At 43.2% G+C, this 22,611-nt stretch overlaps 1 protein-coding gene across 1 annotated transcript in view; it reads right to left on the bottom strand.

Annotated features, from left to right (window-relative positions):
* Positions 1–4,006: 4,006 nt before the first annotated feature.
* NUDCD3 (NudC domain containing 3) overlaps positions 4,007–22,611 on the bottom strand; it is a 53,833-nt gene continuing 35,228 nt past the window's right edge. Inside the window, exons 5-6 of the mRNA XM_081171809.1 lie at positions 11,248–11,436; positions 4,007–4,558 (exon numbers count right to left, since the gene is read on the bottom strand). Of these exons, the coding sequence (XP_081027935.1) occupies positions 4,448–4,558; positions 11,248–11,436 (300 nt within the window). The 3' untranslated portion in view covers positions 4,007–4,447. The remainder of the gene's footprint in view (positions 4,559–11,247; positions 11,437–22,611) is intronic.

The raw sequence follows: 22,611 nt of genomic DNA, 5'->3' as shown, positions 1-22,611 counted from the left end.
TCGATCCTGGAGAACCCCAGCCAGTCCCAGTAGGTAAAGCTGGGCTTGAAGCAGCCATGGTTTAGTGATGTAAGGCAGCTTCGTATGTTCCATCTTTCTCGGTGGGACCTCTAGTTACGAAAGAGAACTGGGGTGTACATAAGAGAGATGAATTCAGCTGCCTTGGTGTACATAAGAGAAAGAGATGAATTCAGCTGCCTTGGTTATTCTTTCAGCAGTGTGAAGAACTCTGAAAGACCTCTTTAAACACGACAACCTACGTAAGTTTAACAAATGCTGGCCCACTGGTGAAAAGATCTAATGTTGATTTTTCTCAGCGCCACAGCAGGAACACTAAACCAAACCAACAGAGAGACGGAAGCACGAATTATGGAAGAGGTTCCTTTGCATAAGGATTAATGCACGTACATGCATATGCTTTGACATCGCGTTCTTTATTGCAAGCAGGTAAAGAGTGTGTGCTACAAGAAAGAGCCGATGCCAGGTCGAGAGCACTGTCCCTCAGTTCAGCAAAGACGCTAGCATCATATGCAAACTGTAGCTTGTAGACAACCAAAATGAAGGGAGTGTTGTCAGCAGCTGCCAGAGAGAACCCATTTCCAGGTGGGAGTAGGAAGAGATAGGTGGGAAGTAAAAATTGACCATGAGTAAACTTAGACCAAGCTTGGGTCACTTGAGATCCACCAAGTCATGCATTTTCAGACCTATCAAGTCCTCAACAATGCTCCCTTCTCACCCTACTTTGTTTCTACAGTCTGACGGAAGTGGATGTTTATCAGGACCTTGAAGAAGCTTGCTTGGCCTGAAGGGTCACAAAGTGTGCTGACTTGTCCCAGACATACCCTGCTCAGTGTCATGGCAATGTTGCAGCTTCAGAACTCAGTTAGAACAGAAAGAAAGCCAGGCTGCCAGAAGGCATAGGCTGGAGACTAGGTGGGTAGAAATGTCTCTGCTAGGAAGAAAATAATGTTGGGAACTGTCTTCTATTTGGACAAAGCTGGCCTATGAGGGAGCCCTGATCATGGAACTTTAAGGCTTAATCGACTGGCTCAGCACAAGGATTGATTGAGAGACGAGGCACTGAAAGCAAGCAACATTTCTCCATCTGTCCCATTTTGTGGGAAGAGGCCAGTCCCCAGTGCTTAAGTGAGGACATCTCACTTTTCTTCTTTTAGAAGAAGGCATTTTGTCTGAGCAAGGACAGTCAACTCTTTGAACATAAATCTGTAAAATGGCAAGATGCTAGCTTTCCCCAAATACCTGTAGGACAAAAAAATCAAAATCAAGTAGTCACTGTCTTTGACATTTCAAGGCACATCTGTTTCCCCACTCGTAGGAGTAGTACAACAGATATTCCAAGGAAGGTTTTGGTCATTTTTTAAAAAGAATCCAGCACAGTTTTAATACCCACTGTTCATGCTTGCAAAAAAAACCCCAATAACCCAAAAAACTAATCCAGGTCATGCAGTCTTAGACTATTTTCACCATTAGGAAGCCCAACAGGAGGTCAGAAGGTTGGAGTGGACAGACCCAGCTGGGCAGGGGTTGGGCTGAGGGGATGTACAAGTCCTGAAGAAACCCATCCCTTTGAGATTTGTCAGCAGAGTCTTGGGAATGCTAGTCCTAGTCAAGCCCATTGGAACCACAAAACTCAAGGTGGTGGACACCCACAAATATTGACCATAAATCATACAAACCCACTGTGCATTAGGCAAACAACTTAAGACTGTTGCCTAGTTGATTTTAGGTGCTTTAGATAGAATAAATTATTTTCTAAAAAAGGAAGGGGGAACGTGTTGATCAGTGGGGACATTCTTTCACCACCCACTTGCCTTCCTAAACAGTAGAATAATGATAGACTGCAGGTAGTAGGTCCACAAGTGTTTGGGAAACGTACTATTGTGAAATGCCCATTCAGAAGACAAAAGGTGCGGTGACATTCATGTTGCAAGTGAGTAACAACCATCCTACTGTCAGGGACTGGTCAGGAAGCTGTGTGCTTTTATGCCTACAATGAAAGTCATATATGAATGACATATAAGCTACCTGCAAAAAAAATAATAATCACCTAGCCTCTCTTTCTACAGCCAACATAGACATCGCAAGTTCTTTGTCATTCCCTTTGTCATGGATCAAGTCATTCAAGAAAGAAACAAAACTGGGTTGTAGCAGCGTAAGTTTTACTCAGAGGAGACCTGTTGAAATTAATGAGCCTAAGTTAGCCACATTCATTAAATTCAATGGGCCTATTCTGAATAGGACTAACACCGGACATGATCTTCTGCTTCAAATGGCAACTGATGTCTTCAGAAACAAGCATAGGCCCCTTGCGAAAACGAGTCCAGAAAACTCCTTGGGCATGTGTGACTGGGATTTCTGCTGCATCCACCACACTACAGCTGAAAATCTGCCAGCTTCAGGGACCGTTTTGTGATGTGGGGATTTTTAAAAAACAGCGGTCAAACATATTCCTACCATATCTGGAACAGCCACCTTCCCTATTGGTCTCTCATGGTCAAGCTTTCTTTAAAGTTGTCTATGGTGAGCCGAGAATTCATCTGAAATCTTGTACTGGAGACTAGTTATCCAGTTTTCTCTTTTGACTTGTCTGAAGTTGTGAGGATTGTCAGATTTGCTTATTCAGAAGCCAAGAGCTTGGTCTGGTATGTGCCCTACATCTCGCACCTAAAAGCTGATATACTGGTGGGCTCAGCTGAATTTTGCATATTGTAATTCTATATTGGGTATCACAAGCACCAAGAATGTCTCACTGTACTATATATTTTATCGTTTACTTCCCTTCTTAAGTGTAAAATAGTGGAGATAACACTTACGCCTTTATATGGCCCACTACGCAACTATGAACAAACCTAAAATGTGTTTTACATTTTGACAGGTGATGTTGTTCTTGAAGCTTTGACTTTCTTGCCAATTTTTAATGGCAGACATGCACATAATATTATTAGATCTGGAACGGCTGCTTTCTCTATGGGTCTTATAACAATTTTTTAAAAGGTATGGATATTGCCAGGACAATAGGACAACTTCAAGAGCCATGACTTTTCTCTTTCTCAAATGTATTTCTCACTACCCCCTGTAACAGGTTGCCAGCTATATGACAATAAGCAGAAATAAGATTCTTAAATTCAAATGGCACACCCTGCCTCCTCTGAAGCAGAATTCAGGGGAAGAGCCACTATTGTACTAAATGTGCTCATAGATTCAGATAACCTGCTGAGGTGGGCCAAGCCATCGCTATCTGCAGTCATGAGCTGTCAGGTAAATTTAACCCTTTCTTCCAATGCTATCGTCCCATCAAACCCATCCCCACCCCACTGCCCCCACCTAAAAGGAAAGCTACATTGGCAACCATAGCATATATATTTTCTGATGAAAAGAGCGGGGGGGACGGGACTGCAGTACACAGGGGAAGGGTAAACCCCACCCTGTGGTCCCGATTTTCCATAAAAAGATCTGTTGTTGTTGTTGTTTTGAAAAAAGTCAGATAATTAAATACAATCCCACACTTGCTGTATCAGCTAGTTTGGCCCTAAGAGAGGAGGGAGGGAGATAAACTAATGTCTATACTCTGAAGCTTAATATCAACCACTTTTGGATAAAACTAAGAACAGACTGAGACTCACAGAGAACTGCCGCTCTCTGAGCACCAAGTCATCCAGTCACTGCAATCAGGAGAAGTCTGTCTCCCCCCCCCCCCTTATTTTTCAAATTCAATGCCAAAGCGTCACAGACCACCAGAGATCTACAGTAAAGATACAGCTATCAAGTGTCACCTTCTGTTCTGGCTCCTTTTCAGCTATTAGTCTGAGCCTGCAACATTTACCTCCCACTGCCAGGGCCTCAAGGACCAAACCTAGCAATTAAGATGCTGCTAAAATGACACTGATTGCAGATTGCTGCCTGGTGCCATTAGGAGATTGGGTTTCCTGAAAGATGGAACCAGGGACAGAAGACAGCTTCAAAGAAACAGGAGAGAATCTCGCCATCATTTGGCCAAACTGCATGTATTTCTGAAAAAGAGGTTGGGGGGGGGAAATACTGCCTTCAATCAACCCCCCTCCCCAAAGCAATCCATTAACAAGAGAGGAGAGGAAATGCTACCAGCAGCTGCTGGTTGCCGTGGTGACACAGTACGTAAGGCTGCTTTTTGCTAGGCTTCCCCCACATACATATTAAATGCACCAACCTGGTGCTGGAGGGAAGGACTCGCTCAACATTGCACTCCCCTCTCCCCCCTCCCCAAAAGCAAACCCACATTCTGGCTACTTTGAAGTCCTTTGTCATTTTGCAAACAAGCCCAGGTAACAAGGCAGGGACAAAGGGGCTGATTGACATCGCTGGCAGGAGGGGAGGAGTGTGGCAGTGGCATCAGTTTCATCCTACTCTCCCCGGCAGGTAGGCAATTCTCCCATCCTCGGTGCCATCATCAAAAGTGCACTGCCCCAGGAGAGATGTTGAACATGGAGGGATCAAACTTCTGGCCTCGGAACGGGGAGCCTTCAGAATCCCAGCCCTTCTTGAGCATCTCGTGGACTTTCTGAAATTAAGACAAGAGTCATGTCACGGTCATGCAATATACAGAAACCCACCAACTTGATTAATCCTGACTTGCCGGTCAATGGATCAGCTGAATACAGTCCACTGACCGCAGCCAGGTATTATCAAATTGTTCAGTGAAACCAAGAATGGCACGGTATAGCTGCCAGCTGCTCTTCCTTAAATTTCATTGCAGCACCATTTGTTAGCAAAGGCAGGAGAGATGGTTCCTTCCTCTGCACATGGGTCAGAGGCCCATGTCGCAGCATAGCCAAGATTCCAAACAGGAACAGGGATATAAGCTTGGGGAAACTGGACTTCTGCTTACTTAAAATCCCTTAAATATTTTATTTCTGTTTTAATTTATTTTCTTCTCGGTTCTGTACCTGCAGGCTAACTCTGGTGTTCCACCATTAAGTAATCTTTGATTGCCATCACACAACTGTGCTAGGAATCCTTTTGCTCAGGTGTTCCAGGGAAAAAGCCAAAGAGATATCTACACTGATAAAAGCCTTGGCATTTACCGTATTGGCCTGACTATAAGCCTCACCCCCCCCCAATTCCAACTGTGAAAAGTTAAAGTGCAGCTTATATTAGCGACCTTACAGTATGCAACGCCCCACCCAATCAATTTTAAAGGTTCAGCTTATATTCGGTCTGCGTCTTATATTCAGGCCAATACAGTATGTTCTAAATCTATCTAATTTCATAGTTCACAATGACAGTTAACCCATTTGAAACTAAATTGAAACTAAATCCTTCGAAGACAGAGGTCCTCTGGCTGGGTCAGGATGGTATGGTGATGAGGGACCAACTCCCTTCTCTTGCGGGGGCCCAATTAGTGCCATTGCCTTCCGTTAAGAGTTTGGGTGTAATCCTTGACGCCTCCCTTTCCATAGAGGCACAGGTTACAGCAACAGCCAAGGCAACATTTTTCCACCTTCACCGCATCAAGCAGTTGGTCCCTTACCTTTCCCGCCCCGACCTGGCCACAGTGATCCATGCGACGGTCACCTCCAGGCTTGACTACTGTAATTTGCTCTACACGGGGCTCCCCTTGAAGCTGTCCCAGAAACTCCAGCGGGTGCAGAATACTGCAGCGAAGCTCCTCATGGGGTCTCTGCCATGGGAGCATATTCACCCAGTGCTTTTCAAGCTGCACTGACTCCCGGAGGAGTACAGGGTCAGATTTAAGGTGCTGGTTTTGACCTTTAAAGCCCTTCACGGCCTAGGACCCTCGTACCTACGGGACCGCCTCTCCCGGTATGCCCCACGGAGAGCCTCAAGGTCCATAAATAGCAACACCCTAGAGGTCCCAGGCCCTAAGGAAGTTAGATTAGCTTCAACCAGAGCCAGGGCCTTTTCAACACTGGCTCCGGCCTGGTGGAACACTCTGTCTCATGAGACCAGGGCCCTGCGGGATCTGATTTCTTTCCGCAGGGCCTGTAAGACAGAGTTGTTCCGCCTGCCCTTTGGCTTAGAATCAGTTTGATTCTCTCCTCCTCTTTCTTTTTCCTTTCTCCTCCTGTGAAGAGGCTGCATCCTAATGTTTTAATGTTGTATTTTAATCTTTTTTTAAATTGTATTTTAATCAGCTTGTTTTTATTATTGGCTGTTAGCCGCCCTGAGCCTGGTCTTGGCTGGGGAGGGCGGGGTATAAATAAAATTTATTTATTTATTTATTTAGCTAGCTAGCTACAAAACCTGTTGGTAACCTGTTGATAATGTCTATCAAGCCATTGAACAACAAAATCTTAAATCCTAAAAATGCTTTAGAAATAGTATAAACTTTTTTTGAAAATATTTGTGGAAGAGCATTTGCTTTGCATGCAGAAGGTGCCATCTTCAATCCCCAACACCTACAGGTAGGGATGGAGAGAGACATCTGCCTGAACCTCTGGAGACCCAACGCCAGTCAGTAAGCTAGAGACTGACCAACAGTCGCACTCAGTAGAAATCAAAGATATCTTGTTCAGTGTTGCAAAATCCTCCATTTTGATTTGCCATATTTAATATTCCATATTATTTTAATGACAGTTGAATGTTATTTTATTTGCATAGTGTAGATTCTATTATGCAAATTGTCTGATTTATATGATGTTAGCCGCTCAGAGCCCAGCTTTGGCTGGGGAGGACGGGATAAAAATAATTATTTAATTATTATTATTTTTTAATTGTTATTATTAGACAGATTCCTTATAAGCAACACAGACTTACTGAAGAATGAACCATGCTACACCAAGGTTGGCAGAGTTCAGGCTTACAATATTCCCCCCCCCCAATAGAATTCTGAGATTCACCAACCAGAAAGAGGTGCAAAAATAGGAGCAGAGAGAAGTACCAGATTTGGAACAGTAACTTGCTTCGGAAACAGCAACATACCGCACCCCATGAGCCATACAATGAAATAACCTGCATATATGAGAGTACAAATCTACACCAGAGTTACAACAGATCAGAAATGTTAATGCAGAAATCTTAAATTGGCCAACAGAGCTGTAACAAAGCCCATTTCAAAGACAACCAATTAATACTCATTTTACAGGCAATGAACACTGAGGCCTTTTAAAAATACAATTTTATTTGGCATTCAGAGTCAGAAACCCTTGCTGATCCAGACTGCAGTGGGTCCCAATCTATTTTCTGCCTACCTCCAAATAAGAAAGGCAAAAGCACATTTCAATAACTTTTTGTGTGCAAGTTCTCTGCTGGGGGCTTCCTTTTCTGTTTTTAGTTGAAAATTTTACGATTCCAGAAATGAACGTGGACAAATTAGAAGCACTCTTCTGACAGATTCCAGGCATGATTTCCCATCACATCCCAACATCCTTACAGAACTTAAAACTCAGACAGGGAGTCTTAGGGGAAGGAGTGACAGTTTTAAAAGCCAGACATTGTTTTCCAACTTAAGACAGATTTTGTGATTTGTGGAACTGTTTCTTCTCAGTAAATCCTCAAGACAGAAATAGGCTGAAGGTTTTAGTGGAAATTTTTATCGAATTTTTATTTTCAAATTGTTTGATGCTGGTGAAGATGTTATGACATTTTGTATTTTATATTTGCTGCAAGCTGCCCTGAGCCTCATGAAACAGAGGGCACAGAAAATAGTATGCCAATTTAAGCATACAAACATGGATAAGGCTTTGGATGCTCACTCTAGATTGTGAAATCACACTGAGATGCTTCTTAAGTAGTGAAGGATAATAAAAATATCATAATCAACAACAACGAATAGCTCATTATGCAACAACATACATACGTGTATTGGGAAGACCCTATTCTTGCAAAGACCTCCCTAATCACTGAGTTTAGCATAATGGATGATTGCTGCAAATGGTGGCTCCTTGGACGATAGATCAATATTGACAATTAATATAGCATTCCCCATTGTCATTCTGCATTTATGGAATTAATATTCGTTGGATATTCACAAGACTCAATAGCCTAGCTCATTTAGAGGGGCTATTAAAACTTTCTTTTTCAGCAGGCTTTTACATTCCAAGTGTGATGAGAGTCAAGTTTGGCTGGAATTATTCTCTTTGCTGTTAAAATAACACAGCTGATTTAGTCTGTATTTTTAATGCACATTATTTGATATTATGTGCTTTAATGCACATGATCTGATATTATAATATCTCTGAGTCCAATTTTTTGAATTCACCAAACTGAAAAGAAGGTTATAAGTAATCTTATAAATACAACAGTGTATCTTTTTGCATGTACAAATATAAAGCAAAATAAATAATAGAAACATAGAATTATAGAACTGTGGAGTTGAAAGGGACTCCGAGGGTCATCTAGTCCAACCCTCTGCAAGGCAGGAATCTCAACCACAGAACATCATATGTGACAACATCAATTGAAATGCCAAAGGTTTCAGCATAGGAGAAAACGAGCTTGCTCCATCTTCCGTGTGACAGCCCTAAAGATATCTGAAGATGGCTATCCTATGTCCTCTGAGTCTCCTCTTTTCCAGGCTAAACATACTCAATTCCTCAGCCGTTCTTCATAAGGCTTGGTTTCCAGACCCTTGATCATCCTGGTTTCCCTCCTCTGCACACATTCTAGCTTGCCAATATCCTTCTTAAATTGTGGTGTCCAGAACTGGACACAGTACTCCAGGTGTGGTCTGACCAAGGCAGAACAGAGTGGTACTATTACTTCCCTTGATCTGGACACCAAACTATCTGGACGCTCCCCTTGATGTTACAGCCTAGAATCACATTTGATTTTTTTGCTGTTACATCACATTGTTGACTCATGTTAAGCTTGTGGTCTACTAAGACCCCTAGATCCTTTTCACATGTACTGCTTGCAATGCAGGTGTCCCCCACCTTATATTTGTGCAGTTGGTTCTTCCTGCCTAAATGTACAACCTTACATTCGTCCCTACTGAAAATTATTTGTTAGCTTTGGCACAGTTCTCCAATTTGTTAAGGTCATTTTGAATCCTGATTCTGTCTTCAGCAGCATTGACTAACCTTCCGAGTTTGCTATCATCTACAAATTTGATGAATATTCCCTCAATGCCTTCATCCAAATTGTTTATAAAGACGTTGAACAACAATGGGCCCAGGACAGAACCTTGCAGCACCCCACTTGTCACTTTTTTCCAAGATAATGAGGAACCATTAGAGAGCACTCTTTGAATTTGGTCAGTCAACCAGCTACAAATCCACTTAAGAGTTACCTCATCCAGTCCACATTTTACCAGATTTCCTGATATCAATGTCAAGTTCACTGGTCGGTAGGATCTTCTCTTTCCCCCTTTTTGTAGATGAGGACAACTGCCTGCCTCCAGTTCACAGGGATCCACATCACCTGTTCTTCAGGAATTCTCAAAGATTATAGACAGAAGCTCTGAGATTACATCCACAATCTCCTTTAGCACCCCTGAGTGCAGTTCCCATACCACCTCTTTTCCTATGTTGGGTTTCAGCTCTCTCCCTGCATCCTTTATTCTGCTATCACCAGGTTAAGCACTGTTTCCTTTAGGGCAAGGACAAAGTAAGTGTTGAGCAGTTCTGTCTTCTCTCTGTCACCCAGTGGCATTTCTCCATCTTCTCCACACAAGGGACCCACTACTTGCTTGCTCTTGGCTTTGAACATAGCCAAATCAACCTTTTATGTTATTTTTAACTTCTTTTGCAATTTCATTCTGAGCTTTGGCCTGCCTGACCTTCTCCCTGCAATTGTTGGCAACTCATGTATACACTTCCTTCATGATTTGTCCTTCTATTTCTTATATATGCTCTTCCTACACCTCAGCTCATCTGCAAGCTATTTATGCAGTCTTCCGCTTTCTTTTCTTGTTGGAGTTATCTGTCTTTGTGCCTTCAAAATTTCACCTTTAAGAAATTCCCATCCATCTTGTGGACTCCTTTGACTATTTCTGATGAGAGTGCATGTCCAACTACACTTAGCTTTCCCTTGCCTGTGTATGATAAAACCTGAGGGCATGATCACTTCCTCCCAAGGTTCCTTGTACTTTCACTTTGTCGATCAGTTCTTCCCTGCTGGTAAGGACCAGGTCCAAGGGAGATGACCCCTTTGTTGCTTCTTTTACCTTTTGGGAAATGAAATTGTCAGTGAGACAACTGAGGAATTTGTTGGAGCTTACATTCTTGGAAAAGTCTGAGTTCCAACAGCTATCGGGGTAGTTGAAGTCTCCTATGACTACTATATCTCTTCTTTTTGAATGTTTGGTAATCTGCTCTAGAAAGGTATCATCCAGGTCCTCAGCAGACACCCACGGTAAGGTTGTTCCCTACAATTTTTACCCATACATTCTCAGGCTGCCTTCCACATTCCAAGTCATGCTGAGATCGAATGACCTGTTTAGAGCACAGCATTTAGGAGTGACATTTGGTACACTCTGGTATTATCATACAGATGACAAATCAAAGGAGTAAAAACAGAGAGCTGGTTTTGCGCCGATCTGGATGCTTTCCATATTGCTCACAACCAAAGAGCGGAAAGTGGAGTTTTACTGCCATTAGCCCTGCACTCGGAAGATTACAGCAATAATCATTTGGCTAATGCCATAACACACCAGAGACACAGATGCATCTGGCAAGTCTCTCAGAGAAAGGTTATACATTAAATGTTGTACACCTAGATGCCATTTTGAGCACTGAAAACAGTGGCATTAAAATCAGGTTTGCAAATGAGCCTAGAAAAGATAATTTTGTTAAAACTCGGAACGTCTCCCTATTAAAACAGTCACCCAGATGATGTTCTTAACTGGAACTCCCCTAGTAAAAAGAAGCAGAAATCAGGCAAGTGGGTATTTACAAAATTGATTTTGCTTACTACATACAAGTCCTACTTAGGATATTTGCTCCTGTATTGTATCTGGCATAAATGAAGATTTTCTGGAACTGGGTCACAGAAATTCCCAGGAACCATCTCACACAAGTAGAATTTGGCATTGTGTTTTTTATTCTTTCTTTCCCCTCAAGCTGTGGGAGGAGCCCCATGCTACCTTAGACAGCCTACAATGGAACTGGGGGAACTGTCCTCTTCTTGAAGGACTATGCAAAGTTACCCATTGTGATTTGAAGCCTGAGCTATGGCAGAACCAAAGTACCACAATGATCCAAACAGTCTACCTACTGCATGCAGCACATTAAGAGAAGCAAAGAACTGCATGGTCAGCAAATCAAACAATTTCCTAATTAAGAAGCATACCATCTCATGGCTCTGTGGCTTTCCCTGCAGCTTTTGGTGGTAGTCAAAGGATAGCCTGTCCAGCACAGCATGCTCTTCTTCATCCACCGTAGCCATTGAACGTTCTTTATTGATTTTACCAATGTCAATCCGCTCTTCTCCTTCCAAGATGGCATTCCACCAGTATTCACCTACTTTGCTCAGGTTAATCTGGAACAAAACAGAAGCAGCTGTAGTTCAGAGCTAGACAATCAGCAGCAACCAGACCTGGTCTAGAGAAATATGTCACAGAATCATAGAATTGTAGATTTGGAAGGGAGCACAGGGGTCATCCAGCCCAACCCTCTGCAATACAAGAATCTTTTGCCCAATGTAGGGCTCGAACCCCCCAACCCTGAGATCTCACCCTTTGAGTCTCATGCTCTACCAACTGAGCTATCTGTCCTGAGAGTCATGGCTACGTTACTTAGAGATCTTAAAGGAACAGACCAAAAGAATAACCAGAGTTCTGAGGAAAACTCCAAATGCAGGGACACAAATCCCTGTGCCAGAACAGAATTCAGCTGCACCTGCCATTCTAACAAGGATCTAGAAGAAATAACTAATATTATCATCATTCATCTTTTGCCAGAATAGGATACATTTATCACACATTTGGAAACCAATTTCCCAAAAACTTTGCACATTGACCTCCTCCCTGCTTAAACTATCACGACCATTTCTAACAAATGTGACACCAAGATAGCTGAGAAACAGTCTGTTTTATATGGATAAAGGTGAGTAATAATAGTTAAAAATTTACGCTGCTTTATTAGCGCTTATTAGACTACTCCGTGATCACTGAAGAGCTCCGTTGTGAAAGCCAGAGGAAGTGTTCAAAATTATTCCACATACTCCAGTTTTAACTGTTGTAGACGTGTGCCGTGAAATCCTAAGGATGTATACTTTGAAGTATGATCGGTCGTATTCAGTGAGTTTTACGCACAGATTAAGAGAACGCAAGACTGGAGCCTTTGGACAGAGTTCATTACCATACCCTACATCGCTTGTTACGCATCGCTTTGTATAAGCTCAGTAAAGTTACTAGCCTGCAAAAAATTGCACTAGGCTGTAAGGTTCACAGCAAAAGGGGAGAAGCCAGCACAGAAACACTAGCTAATTTAAAAATGCCTTCTATCAAGCGGACTGGCAGAGGAGTAACAGAGCAAGCCATTTCTCCCTCTGCCAGTCTGCTGTGCTTCTGCACTCGTCACAGAGGAACAGGAATACCATCTTCTACGGTTAGCATGGCAACCAAGTGGGCTGGCAGATCAATCCCTCCTCTACCACCCACCCACTTGCCTGTATGGAATTCCTGGTCACTTCTGGCTACTAGGCAAGTTGTTAAATACAAGGCTGAGTGGGCATGAGAATCGGTATCGGAATTACATGGTGCCTCTATCGCATTTTATAATGGATCACTGTATTCCTTACTTCAATAGACATCATGTGTGTTACTGTGCTAGTACTGAACATCCAGAATTTCCAAGGGAATGAATGAATCATAGAATTGCAGAGTTGGAAGGCACCCTGAGGGTATTTTATTTTATTTCATTTCTATACTGCCCTATACCCAAAGGTCTCACATAAAGGATCACATACATAAAATCAAAATATAACAACAATCCAGTAACACCCCCCCCCCAAAAAAGCCAGCATTTTAAAAAGGGTATAGGATGTAGATCAGGTCAGGTAAAGGCCTGGTTAAAAAGGAACATTTTTGCCTGGTTTCTAAAGGTGTACAACGAAGGCGCCAGGCGAACTTCCCTGAGGAGAGCATTGCACAGACGGGGAGCCACTGCAGAGAAGGCCCCGTTCTCATGTTGCCACCCTCTGGACCTCTCGAGGAGGAGGCACACAAATAAGGGCCACAGAAGATGATCCCAGGGTCCGGATAGGTTCATATGGGAAGAGGCAGCTCTTGAGGTATTGTGGTCCTGAGGTCCACACCAGGTCAAAACCAGCACTCTGAATTGGGCCCGGAAACTAATAGGTAGCCAGTGCAGTTGCACCAGAATTGGCGTCATATGCTCAAACCGTCTTGCTCCGGTGAGCAACCTGCTTGCTGAATTCTGCACCAGCTGAAGTTTCTGAACCGTCTTCAGAGGCAGCCCTATGTTTAACGCATTGCAGTAATCTAACCTTGAGGTTCCCAGAGTATAGACAACAATAGTTAGTCTATCCCTGTCCAGATAGGGGCGTAGCTGGGCCACCATCCGAAGCTGATGGAAGGTACTTTGGGCCACTGAGGCCACCTGGCCTCAAGCGACAGCAAAGGATCCAGGAGGACCCCCAAACTATGAACCTGCTCCTTCAGGGGCAGCATAGCCCCACCAAGAGCAGGCGACCTCCCAGCCGTCTGGTCTGAGGAACCACCCACTAACAGTGCATCTGTCTTATCAGGATTGAGATTCAGTTGTTGGCTCTCATCCAGTTCATTATTGAGACAAGACACCACTGGTCCAGCACTTCCACCGCCTCACCTGCAGATGTAAAGGAGAAATAGGGCTAACTGTCATCAACATACTGCTGACAATGCCCTCCAAACCTCCAGATAACTCCACTCAGTGGTTTCATGTAGATGTTAAACAACATGGGGGATAGAATTGAGCCCTGCGGAACCCCACATTGGAGGTTCCATGGGGCTGAAAAGCATTCTCCAAGCAACACCCTCTGCAGTGCAGGAATCTCAGCTGAATCGTAACAGAATCATAATATAATGCATATCATGCCTGCGAGAAAACGTGCTCAAAAGGACATTTTTAGCGCACCAGGCGGACAGTGCTATCCTCCTATGCCCTTAAGGGGGGGTGTATTTTATTTCATTTTATTTCACCAAATTACTCTGCAAGCACAGCTTTGGGGTGGTTTCAACACCTGAGTTATTGCCTCATCTGATCCATATAGCCAATGGGGCAACAGCAAGGCAGGTTGGCAAGAGCAGACATCACCATCTCTAGAGTGACGCCTGTGTGCCAGCAAGTCGGCTTCAATTTCAGCACTAAACAAAGCACAAAGCATGTAAAATCTCTCACAGAACTATCTCAATGTACCCACCATACGCAACATGACAGGAAGCACCCCATCCGAATTGGTATCACTAATCCTCCCTTCCAGAGACACAATCCAAGCACTTTGATTGGCTACGAGTGACATCATGCCCAGTTTTGTATAGCCTAAAAATTCAAGGGCCTGATTAATTTGCAGAGATAATATATAGCCATAAGTTATGGTGGCAAGAGGCCAAGCTTTTCAGCTATTATTGAACTACGCGTGGATACAGCCAATTGGCTTTTGGCTTCAGTCAGTAACATAATCCTCCTCCTATCTGGGCCAATATCACAGAGCTGGAAAAAGGTACAGGAAAAAGCAACTAAACCAAAATCTATTGGGATGCATCCCCTTCTCTATGAAGAAAAGTTAAAGCCTTTGGTGCTATTTAATTTAGTCTGGGGGGTGGTGGGGGTAAGATCAAGGTTGGCATAAGATGTTTCTACACTCCCCCCTCTCTTTCTTCTTCTTCTTCTTCTTCTTCTTCTTCTTCTTCTTCTTCTTCTTCTTCTTCCACTCGTAGCCGAGTAAGATTATCTTCCAAGAACACGGTTTTGGGTTTGGGATAGGTTTTTGGAAGACACCTGTGCATGAATTTGTTTTATGAGTGTAGATCAGTGCACACTGACCAACGCACAGTCTTCACAGTAAGGCTCTATTCCAATGGGATGAGTATCACGGCAACCGGTAGATTCTTATCTGCTGCAGACTTCATCCGCCTTCAAAGCCTTGTAACATACCGCTTGTTATCTTCCACCTGTTCTGTCATTGAGGACTTCTTGGATCATTCTTTGTCTAGCTCCTCCCCTTTGACCTTACTGCCTTGGGTGACTCTGCTGGGAGTGTGAGACTCCCGATGGCTTTGCTCACAGGGGTCATAGGAACATGAAAGCCCACTCACCACAACAAGGTGATGATCCTGTGAGTGAGACACACAGACACACACACATGTACACACACACACACTCTATATGAGCTGTGTGGAAAGTAACTTCTCCTTGTCTCATACTACTAGGGAGCACCCAGTAAAGATAATTTGCAGAAGGTGAAAGCAATACGTCTCATAACACATAGCTTGTGGGATCCATGGTCTTTCCATAAAGGACAATTGACAGATATGGCAGCTAATAGAACCTCCACATTCAGGGGAAGTATCGATGCTGGGTATCAGATGCTTTCCTGATGTGCATCCTACTATTGTGCGGAGAGGAGAAGGAATCTGGTTAGATTAGGCAACCTTTGGGGCAGGATCCAGCAGAGAGGTCCCTGAAGTACACTGATTGGGAAATTAATATAATCTCGGCTAACTCTTGGTGGTGCAGTGCTTTGCACCAACCAAGAGAGGCACTTCACACTTTGCAAAAGAAAAAGAAAGCTATTGCACCAAAGCCCTGCAAGTTTCTTCCGAAGTACACAGGAGTGGGCGGGAACAAGGCTGAAACGGGTTACACTTTTAGCTGCCACCCCAGCTTGACGGGGCTGCATGGCCTGGGTGCACTTGGAGATGCAAGAATCTGTTCCATGACAACAAAGAAAAAGTAGTTTCGGAGAGACAGTCTGGCAGGAAGAGAAAGCTGCTCTTTGCGAGGCTGCCGGGGAGAGAAGCAAAAAAGGTCATAAATTCCATATGCTGCAAGGAGAAGGTGAAACGAAGAGGCGAGTCACATATTCACTTAAACAACTTGTTTGTCAGCGGGGTGTGGAGAGACAGGATGCACCACAACAGCCCAGACGAAGAGAGCTTCATCTGCGGTAAAGCAATCACACCAGCATGGTATTTCTAAGAAAAGTTTGCATAAAGCGCTGGGAGTGAAAAGGTCCAGCTGAGGAAGCTTGTGGGAGGACTCTTTGCCTTGGGAACTGAAGCTGCAAAAAGGAGGGCGTTCCAAGGGGAAATTGTTGCTTTCCTCAGAGGAACCCCCAAACATACGATAAAATACTTCCCAAAATTGCTATCGTTTTTGAGATTGCTGTGGTTCTAACCTGCAACATACACCTCTCCTTAAAGATCTTCAGGAACTCCATAGAATGGTGAGGATTGCAATGTCTTTCCGTATATGCATGATGCAGCCGCATTTGTAATATTATTTGTTCAGATTGATACTCTTTCAGACTGAAAGAATTGTAGAGATGGGGCGATTTAGCTGTAGCCCTCCAGCTGTTGCTGGACCACGCAGCATGGACAACGGTTAAGGACTACAAAAGCTGTAGCCCAGCAGAATCTGGAGGGCCACAGGAAAGCCACCACTGGAAGTGCCGGGAAAAGAAGACCAAAATGAGCAACAGTTTGGAGCGCCTTCGGGGGACACGATCGAGGTTTATGAAATTATACATAGTATGGAGAAAGTGGGTTGGGAGAAGCTTTTATACCTCTCTTTCTCTCTCACAACACTTGAAACCCAATGAAACAGATTGGTAGGAGATTCAGGACATACACAAAGTCGAACTCATTTTTGGAATTCACACTGGCTCAGAATAGTACACAATGTAGTGATGACACTGGCTCAGAATGCTTTAAAAGGGGTTGAAGACCCTTCCACTGATTTCAATGACATAGGCAATTATTTTCCAAAACCCAGAATCCATGCAATAAAGGAAACCATGTCCAACTCAAGCAAGGGTTACTGCCACAACACGTTTGACCTTTGCATCCCCATGAATTTATACCCTTCCTGCCCGCACGTTTACAGGTCAATTCCGCACCTAGAGTCTAATTGTAATTTGAAGGAGCCCTAGGCAATTTTACTTTCTCTTGAAAGCGCACATAAAACAGAGCACTTGAAAACGTTCAATAGCTGAACCACTAATAATGTTAGGAGGATGGTTGAAAACAAAAGTTGGCAATGCGGCATTGTGAAAAAGTTAGGGTTGTGCTGTCACCATTCCAACCAAATAACGTACCATCCCATCTGTAGCACAAGATGGCTCGGTACAAACCGTGGTTTGGCACTATGTGAACATGCCTTATGCTTGCATGCTCCCCCTCTCCTCCTCTTGTGTGTTCCAATTCAATTAAGCAACTTCATCTTTCAGTCATCCTAGAAGTGGGATCTTAAAACTGAGAAGTTATTTTCGATCACCTGAAGATAAAACCTAACTTTCAGAATTTGCATGCCCTCCGGCCACTATATAGCATTATCCAATTTGGCATTTAGAACACCACTGAAAATTAATCTCTGGGTTTGCTAATATGAAGGCTATCAGCCTTCTCTTTACGTCAGCAATCTGCCTCACCAGAGATCTGTGTGTTCTCAATTGTACTAGAGACAGATCAAAGTAACTGCTAGGTTTTGTATTTTTCAAAGTATGTGGGAACAGCCATTGTTCCTTTGTCCCAGCAGCCTCTGCATCCTAAAATCAGTTCACACCTAGCAATGAGTAATTTAATTCTGACTTAATCATGAGATTACCCTGCCCTGCTGCAATCTTTGGGATTTTTTTTCTTCTGAAGTGCATACTACAGTTTGCCATTATATATAAACTGGAAAGCTATAGATCATCCGCAAATTAGGACTAGTTCACGCTAAAGAGAAGGGGAGTAGGTCAATTGGGAATACTCAAGGGGAGAGGGAAGTGACTGAGCCTAGAGCACATTCTTCTGATAACATGGGTTTGAATTCTGAAAAGGTAATCTGGATAGCAACCTTACTTCCTCACAGATCTTCTCTCAAATCATGCACTTCTATAAATACTATGAACTTGCATAAGGTTTTTATTCAAAAGATGTTGCCCATAATAATCTTGTCAAATCACTCCTCTCAAAGGAAAAATATATATATAGTGCACAGGATGTATTCTTTAGATAATTTCCAAAAGAGGACAATAAACGTGGCATATTATGCACGAACATTTGGAAAGTTTTCAAACTAAATTTTTCCTAAATCAATTTTTTACTCAGCTGTTATCAGGCAGCATTTAAATTTTCAACACTATAGTTAATATTGGGGTTACTCCCCCCCAAAGTGAGATGCTGCTGCCATTGTAGCATCAGGTGGGCTCAGTCTACAGTGGTGCCCCGCAAGACGAAATTAATTCGTTCCGCAAGTTTTGTCGTCTAGCGAATTTTTCGTCTTGCGAATCACGAAATCCCATAGGAATGCATTGAAAATCAATTAATGCGTTCCTATGGTCAAAAAAAGTCCAAACAAAGCCAAATTTGGTACAACAACAGTTTATTAACTGCTCTTTAAAATCACACATACTGTAAAGAGCAGTTCAAAAATTGAAGGGAAAATAAATTAACTTTATAAACAAAACATGTCTTTGTTTTTAGACAAAGGAAACAAAGTCGCGAGACGTTTTCGTCTTGCGAAACAAGCCCATAGGGAAATTCGTCTTGCGAGGCAAATCGAAAACGGAAAAACCTTTCGTCTAGCGAGTTTTTTGTCTTGCGAGGCATTCGTCTTGCGAGGTACCACTGTATTTGAACCTGTGGAGTGGTTTATTGAATTGAGCCATTGGGACATTTATAACTTTTATTCTTGTAGGAGGTTGTGATGACCAATATGCTGTGATGCTCTTTGTCAGTTGTATAGTTCTGTTAGGTCAACAGAATAAAAGACTGAATAAGACTGAATAAAACATTTATATATATTTTTTTAAAAAGATGGAGAGAGGTTTTTCACATACATTCTAACCAAGCAGGTTTTTCCCGAGAGCTTGGAAAGGGGAGAAACAAAAGTGTTGTGCCCAACACCCAGCACTGGTTGCTAAAAAAAGCTCCTGTGAATCTATTTTGGTCACACTCTTTGACACACTAACGAGCGTAATGGAGAAGGGTCACACACAAAATTATTATTTACAGGACCAGAAGTTTGGAGAAGTTCCTTGTTCTCCCTTGGTCTTGGTTCTAGAAGCACAGTACTTCCTTTAAACAATTCTGAAAATGCAATTTCCTCTTAAGTCTGCAGTGCTTCCTTCCTGTCTAACAAGGTTTTCATTCTGTCAGAAAACAACACCTAGTCTACTTTGGGGGAGGAAGGAAGGAAGGAAGGAAGGAAGGAAGGAGGGAAGGAAGGCCTCACTGCATATATGACAACCAGTTCCATGATATATGTTGCTAGGGCCCCCAAACTCTAAACTGATTGTGAAGCCAATAAGAGAAGAAATTTTCAACAGCTTATGGAGTTTTTCCACTGCTTCCTACTAGTCATCCTCTATACAAAGAGGTCCAAATGCCAACACACGTATTAATTAGCAGATCCAATTAAAATCAGGCATGTGAGTATTTTGATTATCCATAAGGCTACTTGGGAGCATGGATTCTAGAATTTAACATCTTGAGTCTCTTGAACCCCGGAGAGAGAGAGAGAGAGAGAGAGAGAGAGAGAGAGAGAGAGAGAAACACCAGTTGGATTGTCCACTCTCCCATCACATGAGACAGACACCTTCTCCTACTGGAAATCTCCCAGTCATCTTTTTGGATAATGCAATATCAAACCTAAAGATGATGAAGTTAACCACCAATCATTGCAAAAGATGGTAAGTCCTCTAAGCTGGTCCTAGGGCTGGATCAAATGACAGCTGAGTCAGGGTAAGATAAAAGCAGTAGGCTGGGTGGGTTTAAGGCATTAAAAGATGCTGCTTCTCTAGAGGACCTGGAATTTTTACTGACATTAGCAACAGCTCCCTGAAGGAACTAACAAGCATTAGTCACTTGATTTAAACCACACAAGCAATGGTCTTAGGATGTTTTCAGCTGTGTTGACATTTTGCCACTGCTTTATATCATGGGATGCAGTTCCTAAGGTATCCAAATACATTTTTGGGAGTCACAGAAATACATGGATATTATGGTAACACCATATGTTCGCAAAGGTGTTGTTGTTTTTTTACTACATTTCTTATTTCCAATCCCGGCAAGCAATCAGAAAAGTGAAAAATCAAAATTTGAAGCCAACTCCTGTGTACTTGCCTATCATCCTAGAGGTATCATTTGCAAATTAAACGCGTGGGCAGACACACACTTGGCGGCAAAACACAACACTACCAGCACATTACAAGAATGCCTGAACAGCTACCAATAGTAAATAGATGACATCACTGAACACTGGAGGATAGCTTGCCAATGCACTGCTGCAAGCTAAATATAATTATATGAAATCCCCTCCCCAAACTAATCAGCAGTTTTTGAACTCCTTGAAATCCTTTCATCTCCTTTAGGGAGAAATTCACTGTCCACACTGTTGTATATCCGTGTCTGAAAAGTGGAATGAAACGCAACACTTTAAAGGTAGGCAGTAAACTTGCCTCACAATAGTGCTATTCCAGAATTATGAGAGTTCACAAGAATAAATGATCAGAAAAATTATGTTTCTTATGTGTCAGCGCAGACCTGTACCTGCAACTAATCTAAGTCACCTGAAACCACATTGAGAACGGAAAAAGTTAGATATGGATCTGGAGAGATGCCAGGACAAGGCCTGCAAGGACCAATGCTTGGGCCTCCATCACACCGAAAATGCGATAACGGGCAAAGACCTTCATTTGAGCATCATGTGAAATTAAGTGCTACTTGGCTAAGGCCTCAGCAATTGCCTAATTATCACTTCAAAAAAAAAAAGAGCTTGGAGCAGCAGATCAGGATTGCTGCAGCACCTGTCATTAGCACCAACTATCGCTCGTTAAACCCAAATTTCTTAACTTAGCCGAGCCATGCCATTTTTTTCTTTTGCAAAAATTTCAGTAGATACCTGCAACCCCTCCCCCCCAAAAAGCCCACCATTTTCTCCTCTGCTGTTTAAAGGTAAAGGTAAAGGGGCCCCTGACCATTAGGTCCAGTCGTGACCGACTCTGGGGTTGCGGCGCTCATCTCGCTTTATTGGCCGAGGGAGCCGGCCTACAGCTTCCGGGTCATGTGGCCAGCATGACTAAGCCGCTTCTGGCAAACCAGAGCAGTGCACGGAAACGCCGTTTACCTTCCTGCTGGGGCGGTACCTATTTATCTACTTGCACTTTGACAAGTTTTCGAACTGCTAGCGGGGCAGGAGCCGGGACTGAGCAATGGGAGCTCACCCTGTCCTGGGGATTCGAACTGCCGACCTTCTGATCGGCAAGTCCTAGGCTCTGTGGTTTAACCCACAGCGCCTCCCACGTCCCTCCTCTGGTGTTTAGGAGCACACAAACATGACACTGCACTAGAGCTTAGAAGAAATCCCAGACCCAAGGGAGGCTGAACCAAAAATGACTCAGCTCTTTCTTCCTTGCCACCTTCATGTCTAGAACTCCCACAACACCTTCTTGTTGGCACCCCCATCTCTCTCCCACTTCAAATCCCTCCTAGTTCTCCCCTTGGTTCTCATCACCTCCTGAAACTAAGCCCAAGGACATGGAATTGAAAGGAGGTTCTTCATCTGTTTGGCGTCGCATCTTTATTTCTAGCCTTCCATGTATTCAAGTTTAAATTGTAAGCTCCTAAGGGCAGGGATCTGTCTTTGTTTTTACTCTGTAACACAAACAAGGATGCTGCTGCATTTATATATATAAGAAACTGCCACGGACTCAGGTTTTATGTGGAAGCCACAAGCCTAGAGCAATTGTTGCAAATATGGGCTAAAAAACTTGTAGGAAAAGCTTGTAACCAAGCTTTGCATGGAGAAGATCCCAGTTCCAATTAATGGCACCTCCAGACAGGACTGGAAAGATTCCTATATGAAACCTTAGAGAGTTGTGTAAGACAATGCTGAGCAAGAGAGACCAGTGGTCTCATTTGGGATCGTGCGGCTTCTTACATAGCAAGGTTTACCTAAGCCCAAGGAGATACGTTTCTGTGTACCGCAAACAAAAAACATCCGTTCTGATACTCCTCTATTTCTGACCATCTGTGCACTAAACCAGAAGATTTTATGTTATTGTTTACTGTATTTTGACCCCACCATTTCTCCTAGTAGCTCAGGTTAGCAGACACAGATCCCCACCTGAGGTTCCCCAATGAGCTTCATGGGCTTTAAAGGGAGATGAAAGTAAAGATAGGAACTAACAATAAGGTCAAGTGCAGAATAAGGGCTGAAGTAAGAAGCAGAAGGAAGCATACAGCCTAAAGTTAGAGCCACAGCAAACCTCAAGTTAAACAGATTGGAGCCCGATCAGTGTACTGATGTCCATGCAAGAAAAGCAGTACAGTACATGCAAAATAGAAAGTGGATGGAGTGATCTTCTGGTGCAGCTAATTTGGTAGCTCTGTAGCAGAGCTAAGGAAGCAATGTCTCTGTTCCAGCCTTCAAGAAGAACTCTTGGCATTCCCAAATCAACCCAGAAGCAACCAAAGCTCAGAGACTTTCAAGGGGGAAGCAGACA

Source organism: Podarcis bocagei, assembly GCF_964188305.1.
Source record: "Podarcis bocagei genome assembly, chromosome: 15".
Lineage (NCBI taxonomy): Eukaryota > Metazoa > Chordata > Lepidosauria > Squamata > Lacertidae > Podarcis > Podarcis bocagei.
The sequence above is the reverse complement of the archived record's forward strand: the minus strand, read 5'-3'. Positions and strand labels throughout refer to the sequence as shown.